Here is a 12,250-nt window from a genome sequence, read left to right on the forward strand (position 1 = left end):
GCAGATTTCCTGGGTCCTCCACCTTGGCCCTGCCGGCCCCTGCCCTGAGCCTGTGTGACCACACTCGTCACATCCCACAACTGCCTGGATCCAGAGCTGCCTCCTCCAGGGAGCCTCCCTTGCCCACCCTGCCTACCTGTGGGTGCATTTCCTCCCCAACCAGACTGTGCCTGGCCCCAACAAGAGGGTGAGGGAAGAGGATTTCAGCTGTTGCAGAAATGTAAGGGAACCTAGCCCCCTCAGGGCTCCTGGTACTGGAGGGAGCAGCTGAACTGAAGTTCTATGAGCAGGTCCTAGAGTCCTGCGGTGATGGGAGCTCAGGGTCCCGCGGCTGGGCTGGATGAGCTAACGGTCCAAGCACTCCATATGGGGGGTGGGAAGGCCAGGCCAGTGTCCGAGGATGGGGGCCAGGGTGGGGGCACAACTAGTCTGTCCCAGCTGGGACACCTCCACGGCTATTACAGACTGAATTATGTTCCCTCCAAATTCCTGTGCTGAAGCCCTGGGCCTTTAAGGAGGTAATTAAAATTAAATGAGGTTATAAAGGTGGGGCTTTAATTCCCTAGGACTGGGGTCCTTATAAGAAAGGAAGAGACACCAGAGATTCCCCCCCCCGCCCCCGAGTGCACACAGAAGGCCATTTGAGGACACAATGAGGTGGCCAAGGGGAAAGCTCTTACCAGACTGCAATCCTGACAGCGCCTTAATCTTGGACTTTCAGCCTCCAGAACAGTGAGAAAAGAAATGTCTGTTGATTAAGTCGCCACCTGCAGTATTTTGTTACAGCAGGCTGGGCTAATACAATAGCCGGGGCCCGTCATGTCCCTCTTACCCTCCAGGTGCTTCACCCTTTTCCTGCCCTAGAGGCTCTGACCTGTCCTCTGCAGGCCCTACAGTGCGGCTGTGTCCTCCACAGAGCTGGCTCTGGGGGATATAAAGGGCCTGGGGCCCACTCGCTCTTTGGGGAACAGTGGGTCACTGGACTGATGTCGCCTGACCCCATAGCCTCCTCCATCCTGTCCTGAGGTGTTAACCGCTCTGCTGCTCCATGGGCCTCTCTGGGTCAGAGTTCTCCCAGGCACGAAGGTTTACACACAAGGCGAATTTAGCTGTGTCTCACAGGTATCCTACATGTCAAAGGCCCCAGCTCTGCTGGGGTCCTGCTCCCTGGGCAGTGGAGAAGGGAGAGACTGGACTGCAAAGTACCACACCACTCTCCATGACAAGCCCTGTGTCACAGCCATGGGGACACGGCCAGCCCTGTGTGCCTCCCCATGCAGCAATTAGTGCAGCTTCATTGGGAACGCTCACTCAGAGCCAGTGCCCAGCCTGGCCTGTGCCCTCCTCACCCCCTACTCTGACTGGGAGGATGGCATGGTCCTTGGAGCACAGGACCCAGTGCTAAGTGGGCCTCGGGACAAGAGGGCGTCCCAGAAACAGACATGCATAGCAGCAGCAGCTTCATAGAAGGTGAGCGTTCTCACCGAGCCTCCCTGGGGAGGGGGAGAGACATCTACAAATTAAACAGCCACTCACATGGAAACTTGAGTCTGCGCCAAATGAAAAACAGATTTCACATGGCAATTGGTTCCAACAACTTTTCTGGAAAGCAACTGTATATTTACACAACATTGGCTGCCTTTTACATTGTAGAGGGGTGGGCAAGAGCAGTGGGGTTTAGGGGATTATAGCACCTATGCTGTTACCAGTGTGGCACTTTCAGGTAGCCAGAACAGAAGCCACATTACACGGAAGACCAGAGATTCCCTCAGTGGGAACCCAGGTGATAAAGGGACCACATCATGCACTTTGGAGTATCTTCTCATCCTTGCAGCCACCCGTGGCTCTGGAGCTAGACTATGTGGTTCAAATCCCAGCTCTACCTGTCTCAGGCTGTGAGGCCTCAGGCAAATGAGTGCTCTGAGTACTAGTGACCTCATGGTCACACCCGAGGGCTGTCACTGGGTCAGGCTGCCCTGTCTGAGGTGGTGCTGGGACTTGAGCTCCCAACCACAGGCAGTGATGGCTAGACTGGGGAGAGCACCCAAGGAGACTCAGACCCTCCTGGTAAGTGAGGGACACCATGCACAGACGGAAGCGGGGTCAAGCCGCCGGGCACGTCTGTGGGAGACCCTGGGCATGCTCAGCCTTCAGGAGGTGCAGAGGCACCGCTAGGTCTTCTTGCTCTCCTCCAATAATGTGAAGTCAGTGTTTATGCTCTCCCCTCCACTGTGGTGTTTCTCGTCCATCCAGTGTGGAGTCTGAGCGCAAAATGCTGACACAGTGAAGCCTCTGGCATTGCTGCTTCTCTTGGAGCAGAAGAAAAAGCACATGAATTTGCTGCCAGTTTGTCGCCAGGAAGGCTTCTGCCCTCACCCTGTTGGTCAGCAAACACTTGCTTCTCAAAAGAAAGGGGCGATAGGGCCTTCTGAGCCATGTGGCTTTCCTGGTAGCAGACCCTGGAAGTCTGGTCCCCACCCCGTCCTCATTCGGCCAGTCTGTACTCAGGCCCTGCACAGAAGGGCCCATCTACTGGCCCACAGGCACACTGCCCAGAGGGCTAGGGTCAGACTGCAGAGCCTGCAGAGCCACAGCTTCCAGCAGCAAAAATGGGACTAACGTCAACTAAGGTGCCACTGCTGGGGACTCAGGCTTTCCTAGTAGATTAGGCCTTGGGAAGAGCTCCAGTCTTATTTTCCCTTCAGCCCACCTTCCTTTGGAGTCTAACAGACTCAGGAATTGAGAACACTCTTGTAGGCTTAAGCTCCCCATACTGGAACAAGCTTCAATAAGCACACCTAGGCCCGGCATTCTGCCTTTGTGGTCCACCTCAGTTCGAACTCCCGAATGGGCCCTAAGTCACTTAGCAACTTCACCACTCATTCCTCTTCATCTTTCTTGAAACAGCAAAGTAAACCTCAGGTCAAAGAATTCGACAGCAGGCATGATTTAAAGTGATGTATCAAAGAAGCAGGGCACCACTGAACTAGTGAGACACGGTGCCTGATGACAGAGCAAAAGACATGGCAGCTTCCACAGAGCAAAAGTAAAGGCACGAGCCATGCACAGCTCAAGCCTCCCCTTCCCTTCCATCCTAGTGGTGCTGCAGGAATCACTCCTGTAGTCTGTTCATGCCCACATGCATATTTTATTATCACATAAACAACTCATTCATCATAGAACGTTCTGAAAACACTGAAAAGTATGAAAAAGAAAAAAACAAATAAACTCACTATTCAAATCAACCTGTGTTAATTCTGGTGTTTTCTGCCAATCTTTTCTGTCCATGGGAGTAATACAAAAACAAGAGCATCTATAAAGACACATCCCTGTGGTCCCTGACTTCTGTGCTCAGTACAGTGTGCTTCTTCCCAGATGATTAAACGTCCTTAACTCTGATTTAGACTGGCTGGAGGTGGTCTATAACCAGAACTGGCCCGACCATCTCTTCCTTGAAAGGTGGGTAATTCAGGTTGTTTCCAGTTTTTCGCTGTCATAAACGATTCCCTTAGGCAGGAAGAGCTCACAAGTCAATTGTTCCCTTTGCTTTGAACTTCTTCGCAGACCGCTCACTTGACCGCAGCTGGAATTTGCTCCCATAAATGTAGGAAATAAAGCCATCGATCTCCACAGTGAACACACAGTTTAGCTTGGGGATAACTAAAAAAAAGCAGGAGAAAAAGGATGAGGGAAAAAGTCCTGGCAGTAAGTTCACTTTTGTGGAGACTATTATTCCCAAGATGTTTGTATTAGAAAATACAACAAGCTAATAGGAAAAGATAATAAGAAATGGTGAAACCCACAAAGGTAACAGCACCAGGATTAAAGGGGATTATTCTGCCAAAAGGCCAATTTATTCACATTTTAAATATAACTCAACACCTAGTTTTCTGGGTCAAAGGCTATGAACCAAACTCCCAAAACCAGAAACCCCCAGAAAAACTGCCAGAAACAGGTCTTGCCGCATAACTTTCAGATGGACTCATGGCTTTATGCTTACTGGGGAAACCTGTACACCACTTTCTGAGGTCTAAAATGAAAGCAGAAGAATATAGAGGGGAATGGAACAAAGCAACAAGAAAACCAAGCTTCAAAAAATTAAAGGAACAAAAACCTCCCACTGTGGTTTTGAAATCTCTGGATTCATGGGCAAGGAGGGGGTGTGGAAATCCTGACAGACTGGCCGCTCGTCTCTGCCAGAGCAGTGAGCTCTAGCACACCAGGCGGATAAGCTTGCACTTGCTTCCCTGGAACCCAGAGAATCACCACCAAGGGCGCTGGCTCTGGGAACTCCAGGGGCAGGTGCTTCGTCCCTGCTATCTGTCTAGCTACAACCCTCTGGGAGGCATTAGCCTTTGGGCAGGTGGAGGGTCCCAGTCCTGGAAATAGACCCAGGTGTCTGGAGGCACAGCCAAGCAGCCCTTCCTTCCCTTGATCACATCTGGCCAAAGCTGCTGGCTGGGCTCATGAGTACCTCAGGGAGAGCCCTGGGTGCTGGGATGGTCTCTGCAGGCTTGGAATGTAAGGTCAGCAGGTACCTACAATCTGTGATGACTTGAAAGGCCAAACTGAGCTTTAGAGTCATGAGGAAAGGGCCGACAAATCGGCTGGGGAGGCCACAGCCCACGGCGATCCAGTTACGTACCTTTCAGGCGGTCTTCTTTAGTGATAATTTTGAAAATGTGCTTTGTTTCCTGTAGAAGGATTCCTGTAATGCCCACGTAGGAGGGGCATTTGGATTTTGTAACTGCAAAGGAAAAGGGGGGTTCAGGGCTCAGGCCTCTGTGGTGTTAGGGGAGCCACAGGCAGCCAGGCCTGCAGGGGCTGTGGGTTCTGGTCCCAACCTTGAGCCAGCAGAGGAAGAAAGACCACCCACAGGGGCAGGGTGAGGTGGAGGCTCCTTGGCTGGGCAGGGACCAAGTGGGATGAGAACCTAGGCTTCCCAATCCCTGGCGGTGGCTTAATAGCCTCTGTGCTCTGATAAGGTGTCCTCTGGAAGGCCTGCTGCCACAGGGGTCCCGGGCAGGATTCTGGAGCCAAGAGGTCACACGTGGATCTAGCACCACCAAGGCCCACAGTCGGGCTGCTCTGGCAGGGCCAAGTCTCACTTACAGGACCTGAATGAACGCCTGTTCATCATGGTCTTCCCAGAACCTCCTGAACTCTGGACAGAATGGGAGCCCACTACAGGCCACCCAGCAGTGAGCTGCCACCACAGGCAGTAGGCCTCTCACCTCCCCCAACCTATCCCCCAAGGTAGTCAATACAAATTCAATGAACGCGTACTATGTGTCTGGCAGTGTCCTAGGTAGGTGCTGGGCACAGTAGTAAGTGCTGCTCTCACAAAGCTGCTGTTCTAATAGGGGGAGGGGTAATGTGTACCAAACCAGACAACTGTATTTTCTGATAGTGATGAGTGCTATGAAAAAACAAGGGCAGGGTAATGGGGTGGGGGGTCATCTTTAGCTATGGTAGACCCCTGGAAGTGACATCTGAGTAGGGACCTGAATAATGAGAAAGAATCAGTCCCTGAGCACACAGAACTCTCTGGGTAGAGGGAAGAAGCAAATGCTAAGACCCTGTGGCAGGGCCAGGCCTGGTGAGAAGCAGAAAGCAGGCCAGTATGGTTAGACCTGGTGCCCAAGGAGGTTGGACAGGCTGTTTAGAATACAGTAAGGAGGCAGAAGGGACACAACCTGATTTCTGTTGTAGAATCTTCTCTCTGGCTGCCTGGTCAGGGGAGGAGCAGTGTGTCAGCAGGGAGAGGGTTAAGCAGCTTTGCAGTAATCCAGGGGAGACGGTGGTGGCTTAGATTTGGGTGTTAGGACGTGCTAATGGATTGGAGGTAGGCAATTAGGAAAGAAGAAATGTGGATACCTGCTAGGTTTTTGGCTTGAACAACCAGGGTAAATAGTGGTACTATATTAGTGGCACTCAGTAGTACTCAGTGGTATCACTAAAGGTGATTCTCAGTGGCAACTTAGATGATGAAGGCCAGGGGAGGGGCTGATCTGAGAGGCCCAGAGTTCTGTTTTGGATAAGTAAAGTTTACAATGTCTACTGCACGTCTGGGTGGCTATGTCCAGTAGACAGTTGAATTCAAGGAGTTCAAGGGTAAGGTCTGTGCTGGAGATGACAACTTGGGAACTGTTGGTCCACAGCCGACATTTAAAACCATGGGGCTGTTCAAGATACCAGGCTGTGGGTGAGTGCCAGCAGCTGCTGTGTCCTTTGGGATACCAGCAGGGGTCTTCTGTGTGGAGAAGGTACACAGAGGCCATTCAGAGTATCCAACAAGTGGCCAGAATTGGCTAAGACAGCTATAGTCATCGTCTACCCTAAGTGCTGGTGATGTAGGGTTATCCACATAGCAAGGAATTGTCACTGAATGATGGCTTGGGCAGCCAGATGATGTGCTCTTAGGCAAATTACCTGAAACAATAGCGCCATGAAGATCTGCCTTTAAAAGCTTGGCCTGAATCATCTGTGGCTGCCTACGAGGTAAACAAAAGCCCATAATGTATACCATTATAATGAATTCTGAAAGAAGTCAACAGGTCTACAAACTTCTGCAGCCAGGCAATGCTGATAGCAGGCTCCAAAAGCTGCATTTACAATGAGCCTAAGACTTGGGCTCTGCCTCAAAGGGCAAGGCTTCAGAATTGTAACTCACATGTCTGGTTTGAGACCATTGCACAGATCCCGGATGTACTGTTTCCAGAGTTCATGCAGAGGGAGAAAAAGACTGTACCTGTGGCAAAGTCAGACAGAGGTAAAACGTTAGGCAATGTGAGCTTGGGATTATAACATCCAAAGAGCACAGAGCTTGGCTTGATGCCAAGGACCATGACCTGGATCACTGGGGCCTGTTCTATTCCCGATAACCACACTAAAATCCAGTACTTTCACCTCTCAAACCTTAGTTTCCTCACTGGTAGAACCCTCTCAAAGCTAAGTTTTTGCTAATGAGAAGAGAAAGGTGTTGCCTTCCTTTGCCCCTTCATCCTTCCTGCTGGTTAGATGCAGGCATGACAGCTGGAGCTCAAGCAGACATCTTAGACCATGAAGTAACACCTACAATGGTGAAGCAGCAAGGATGCACCCAGGGCTACAATCCTGGTTGTCTGATGGCCGTGGAACTGCCTACCACACCAGCCCAGGATGGTGTTCATCTAGACTTCTTTTCACAAGAGAAATAAACTTCCATCTTATTTAAGCTACTGCTATTTTGAGGTTTTCTGTTACAGGAAGCTGAACCCAGTAAGCCCTCAGTAAACAGGAGTTGCTGGTTGTCATAAGTCCCTGTGCAAGGTGACAGGGTCTGTCCGGAGGATGAGTGAGAAGTGGCGAGGTGAAGGAGAGGGAACAGGTGAGACGACCCCAAACGGGTCTTCCTAGCACTTCACGGGGAGTCCATTTAACGAAGCTACTGGTTAGAGAAATGAGAACCTCAGGCTCAAATCCAAAGTGGACTCTATTGATGGGGACATGGGTGAGGCACACCAGGGGCAGGCAGCAGTCCCTTCCTCCTCCCAAAGCCCAGCTGATTTTGTGAGAGGGGACATGAACAAAGTGACAGACTCTATCTTATGGGATGTGGGAGGCTATCTGGTTACAGACCTTGGAGCAAAAGCATACGAACAGTCCTAAGACATGCAAATGCAGAACCGTGGCCAAGGAGGGATGAAGTGTCAGCTGGAGGGAGGAACATGTTCTCCCACAGAGAGTGATGTGTCTCTTTCAGAAACTTCTGAAACATATGGGCAGCACCTTCTTTGGCAATAAGACCCCAATGGGTGATTCTGTCTAGTGCTATTAGAAGCTACAAAGAGATATATGTTAAGAAATATCAGTTTCTCTTTTTCTAAGAAAACTGAAAGACAAATAGTCTGTTGCCCATGGCTTATGGCACTGGTCTTATTAGTTAAGGATAGGACAGAAGCCAAGCAGAAAAGCCAAACCCAAACAGTCCGAATTGGTAAAGGAAGCCTGCCCACTTCTGGCAGAAGTGGGAGAGGCTCTCTTAGCTTAAGCAGAGCGGGGCTACCTAGCTTCCCAAGTCCATACTCAACACAAGGAAGATTAAGTCTCTGGGGTGGAAAGGCAGGAAAGGCTTGCCATACCTCTGTTGCTCTGGATTAATGTCAAAGAGCCGCAGCTCCCTCCTCTGCTTGGCAGAGAGGCCTTTAGATTTCTTTTTCTTTTCCTTCTGCTTCCGGTGAGTGAAGTACTCCAGAACAACGGCCTTGCGTTGCAGGTGGTCCTCCTGGGCTTGTCGGCTCATGCGGGGCATGCTCCGCTTCAGGAAGGCCCTCACAAAGGCCTCGGCCCGCTGGGTTCCTGGGTGCTGCATGAGGACAAGATGGTGTGGTGCTCACAGCTCTAGTTGGGGCTACCCAGACCCCCAGGCCCTCCCACACACTGCTGTAACAGCAGATGAGCCGCCTTCACTGACCCACCTATCTACCCACTGAGGCTCACACAGCCTCTCATCTGCTGCATGTTCGCTACCCCCAGCTGGGCAGATGTGAAAGTCACATTCAAATGCCAATTCGTAACTGCCACACAAAACAGCCACGTCAAACTCCAACCTCCTACCCTGCTCTCTGAGGTTATTCTGAGGATAAAAACAAAACAAAACAAAACACAACAATAAAAAAATTAAAGCAAAACAAACAAAAAAAACATTACCTTTGGAAAAAAAGACTTCTCTCATCCTTGAGAAATGTATGACAATGTGTTTAAACTGTCATGATCAGATGAAGGCAAGCTCAGAGTAGAGCCAGGCTACGGCCTTGAAGGAAATGACCCCAACACTAGGAAAAACGGCATAACCAAGCACTCCAGGGTGGGCCCAGCCACAGCAGGTAGGGATTCTGACATTGCGGCCATATCGTAATACTCTTTACTTGAGTTTCCAGCCTGTGGATGCAGCATGGTTATTTTCCTGGTCTGCTCTGGCATCACTTGAGGAAATAAACTGTCAGCGTATCTTATCTTAGCCCCATGTGTTCACTCTTTTCCACATAGAACAGAGCATCACATGACTGTGACTGAGCACCTGCACTTAGAGAGGACTTCTGGGCAAAGTAACTATCATAAATTGTGTGTAATTCTTGAAAGAACAAGCATCACTGTCTCTCAAGTTGGAGTTCCACCAGTCTATTCCTCATTCTGATGCTTTGCCCTCATGTTTGCCACAGCCCTGGGGAGCACGGTCTACTGAGGTCCTCCCTCTTGACGGGGCCATTTCCTGGACCTTTGTTGCACTAACTGGGCTGCAAACACCTTGCGGCTAATGTGTCAATAGTAATCAAGCTCTCATTTCATGGGCAGAAGCAGGCACGTGGATGCGTGGGAGGTAGGGATAAAGATGTGATACACACGCTCTTCATGGGAGCCCATGGTAAGGAGGGAAGTCAGCTTCAGCTTTGTATTATTATCAGTATTATTACTGTAAGAGGACATGTGAGTCTTTAAATACCTAAGTGGCCCATCTTTCATAGAGAAGCCAAATTAAGGTGTATCACTCTTTCAAAATCTTGATTTTAAAAGCAACTCCCTCATTATGAGTCACCAGTGAAGCTTCTGCCAAACTGACAAAGAATCTTTGTAGCACCCAGATATGATCCATCAATTACACTCATGAAATGTGATCTGACTGCCCTCTTCAGGAGTGAAAGGGGCACAGTAACAAGGTCAAATGACAGTGCTTGCCACGGCAGGTGTCAGGTGAGCATAGCCTAGTGTCCCCTACACAGTGGGAGATGACACAGATCAAGAAATCCCAGTTAACCAAACTTGACTCTGGTATAATGGGAAAGGAGGCCAGCAGAACAACAAACCTTGATTAAGCCTAACATGTCTGCTGGAAACGTGGGGAGTGAAATGTGGGAAAGGACATCTAAAACAGCACTAACGGTTAAGAAGCCACTGAGCCATCTTTGGCATCACCTCTGTTGCTCCCAGACCTCCTGCCAAGCACTGTACCTGAATGTCGAACTCTTTTGCATCTTTCTGAGAAAGGGCATGGTAGATCACACCTGGGGGATTTAAAGAAAACAAACACGAAATGATCAACTCTGTTGGCTATGGCTATAAGACCTAAGACTTTTATAACTATGAAAATAACTATGCTTATTCAGAGACAGAAGATGGGGGTAGTACAATGAGCACAGCTTCAAAGCTTTCTTGGATGCCTCTTGCCCTACCCTCTAGCCACATCCGTGCTAGAAGTTCCAATGGTGTGCCTTAAAATAGTGCTTCTCAAACATGAATGTGTGTCAGAATCTCCGAGAACTTATTAAAATGTAGATTCTTGGGCCCCACTCTCAGATCCTGCATTCCTAACAAGTTCTCAGATGCTACTGAAGCTCAGCAGACAATACTTAGAGTTGCCCTGGTTTAAAATACCACAAGTTAGGAGCCTGAGCAGTTGCTCTAGAAGTCTAATGATGTAAATCATTTAAAAGTTATGTGACAGGGCTTTCCAGGATGAAGACAGTTGGAACTATTACATTTTGTTTACTGTTAGATGTTTAAAAAAGACTCTTCACATTTTAATATCTACGAAACTGAGATGTATTATACAACTGATGGTGTCCTAAACGGATAAAATACAGTAGCTCTTTCTTCAAGCTCAAAATACACATTGCTCAATATGGTTTTAACCTTTAAAAACTCACACTCCCGTTTCTTAATTTGTCTGAAAAAGAAAACCATGGCATTGGGGACAGAATATGGGTGTGAATGGGATAAGAATGAGACAAAGGCCTGGTTTAAGGGCCAAAAGACTAGAAAATTTGGTTCATGCTCTATAAATTCCATCCCAGCTCTACTGTGCTTCCCTGAGTTCATTTGAACCAGCAAACCAAAGTGGTTACAAGTTTTATATAGAGTCTGGTTCTCTCTCAGATGGAAGATAGGGATTAAAACCTGTCTGTAGAGAGCAACTTGCAGGGCCTGGACCCCAGGAATGACTCTGTACCTGTCACAGGTGCCTTGCATTAGACCCAGAAGTCTTTTTTTCCCTATAACAATAGACATCTAACAGTTATTGAGCCCTCGTTGTTTGCCATGCCCCTGATTAAAAGCTACATATATTTTATCTCATTATACTTTCTGAAAAATCCTTTAAAGTTGTTATTATTCCTATTATGCACTGAGAAAACTGAAGTTAAAATATGCTGAGACACTTAACTTGATCGTATAGGTAGGCAGTGGCAGAGGTGGAACTTAAAATCCAGCTTTAACGGTGTCATGCCCCTGCCTCTAAATGCCCTGGGTGCTTGCTCCCCTCCTTGGCACACCTCTGCTCAACTCTCAAAGCTTTGGGCTAGTGGTATCAATCCTCAGCACGCTCCCTGCGCTTTACACCAGACAAGGGTGATTCACAGAATAGCAGGCTGGGCAGGCATCATTATCAGTACCTTACAAAAGGGGAAAGCGGGCTGCAGAGAGGAACAGGGCCTTGACCACGCCAAGAGAGAGATACTGGCCAAGTCGCACCAAGGCCTTGGGCCGACCTCTAGCACCACTCACTCACTACTGAGCAGCCCCCGGAAAGAACCTGCCTCCAGCTCTGACATAGTTCAGAGACTAGGCAGGCCAACCAGGACCCCGGGCCACAGTTACACTTAGGTAAGGCGGGACAATTTCCACAGCAGATCCGTTCGGACTCCGCCGCGACCCTTTTCACCCACCACTATCTACACCTAGTCTCCGACTCTTTAACATCCCACCCGTCTCCAATTTCGTGACCCTCAACACGGCTTACTGTTCATTCTCGGACCGCTTCCGGTGCGCTCTGTTGACGTCTTCTTCAGGCGTCGCTCACTCTTTACCTCTCTCTACTTTCTTCAGCAGCCCTCGACCACCACAGCCTCTCTCGTCAAAGTCTGTGCTGGAGAGGTTCCTTCTGCCTGAAGTCGCGCGGTAAGCTAAGCTGAGAGACTGACACGCTCCTACGGGGATCAGGAGCCACAAGCTCCAAACTCGAGGATGGCGCCGTCCGTGACGTCACCGACGAGCGCCGACTTAGGATGGCGCATGCGCCTCGGAGCGGACTCCGCAGCGCGGAGAATTACTGCGGGCTGTGAAACTGTCTCTCCTTGGTGGGGCTCTCTCAGTGTGTGTTTTGTAGGCGAGGGAAGGCCAGAAGCAGTAGGGTTGGAGTTGGGGAGTGTGGAATGCATGTGAAGGCCCGGAATAGAGTGAGGCGAGTCGACTTGGAGAGGACAGAGGGAGGTTG

General features: G+C 49.6%; 1 protein-coding gene across 2 annotated transcripts; it reads right to left on the reverse strand.

The window, feature by feature from the left end:
• Window positions 1-3,132: 3,132 nt before the first annotated feature.
• On the reverse strand, window positions 3,133-12,000 carry POP4 (POP4 homolog, ribonuclease P/MRP subunit). Of its 2 annotated transcripts, none has more exons than XM_082677766.1 (7): window positions 11,777-12,000; window positions 9,991-10,043; window positions 8,124-8,340; window positions 6,674-6,751; window positions 6,433-6,494; window positions 4,646-4,747; window positions 3,133-3,660 (listed from the first exon to the last, which is right to left on the reverse strand). In XM_082677766.1, the coding sequence occupies exons 3-7, from the start codon at window positions 8,291-8,293 to the stop codon at window positions 3,524-3,526; spliced, it is 549 nt and encodes a 182-aa protein (XP_082533892.1). In that variant the 5' UTR covers window positions 8,294-8,340; window positions 9,991-10,043; window positions 11,777-12,000; the 3' UTR covers window positions 3,133-3,523. The 2 variants fall into 2 exon arrangements, with proteins under 2 accessions (XP_082533892.1, XP_082533891.1); XM_082677765.1 differs by having other exon boundaries at window positions 8,124-8,347.
• Window positions 12,001-12,250: the final 250 nt, after the last annotated feature.

This window comes from Grampus griseus, assembly GCF_964374135.1.
Source record: "Grampus griseus genome assembly, chromosome: 19".
Taxonomy (NCBI): Eukaryota; Metazoa; Chordata; class Mammalia; order Artiodactyla; family Delphinidae; genus Grampus; species Grampus griseus.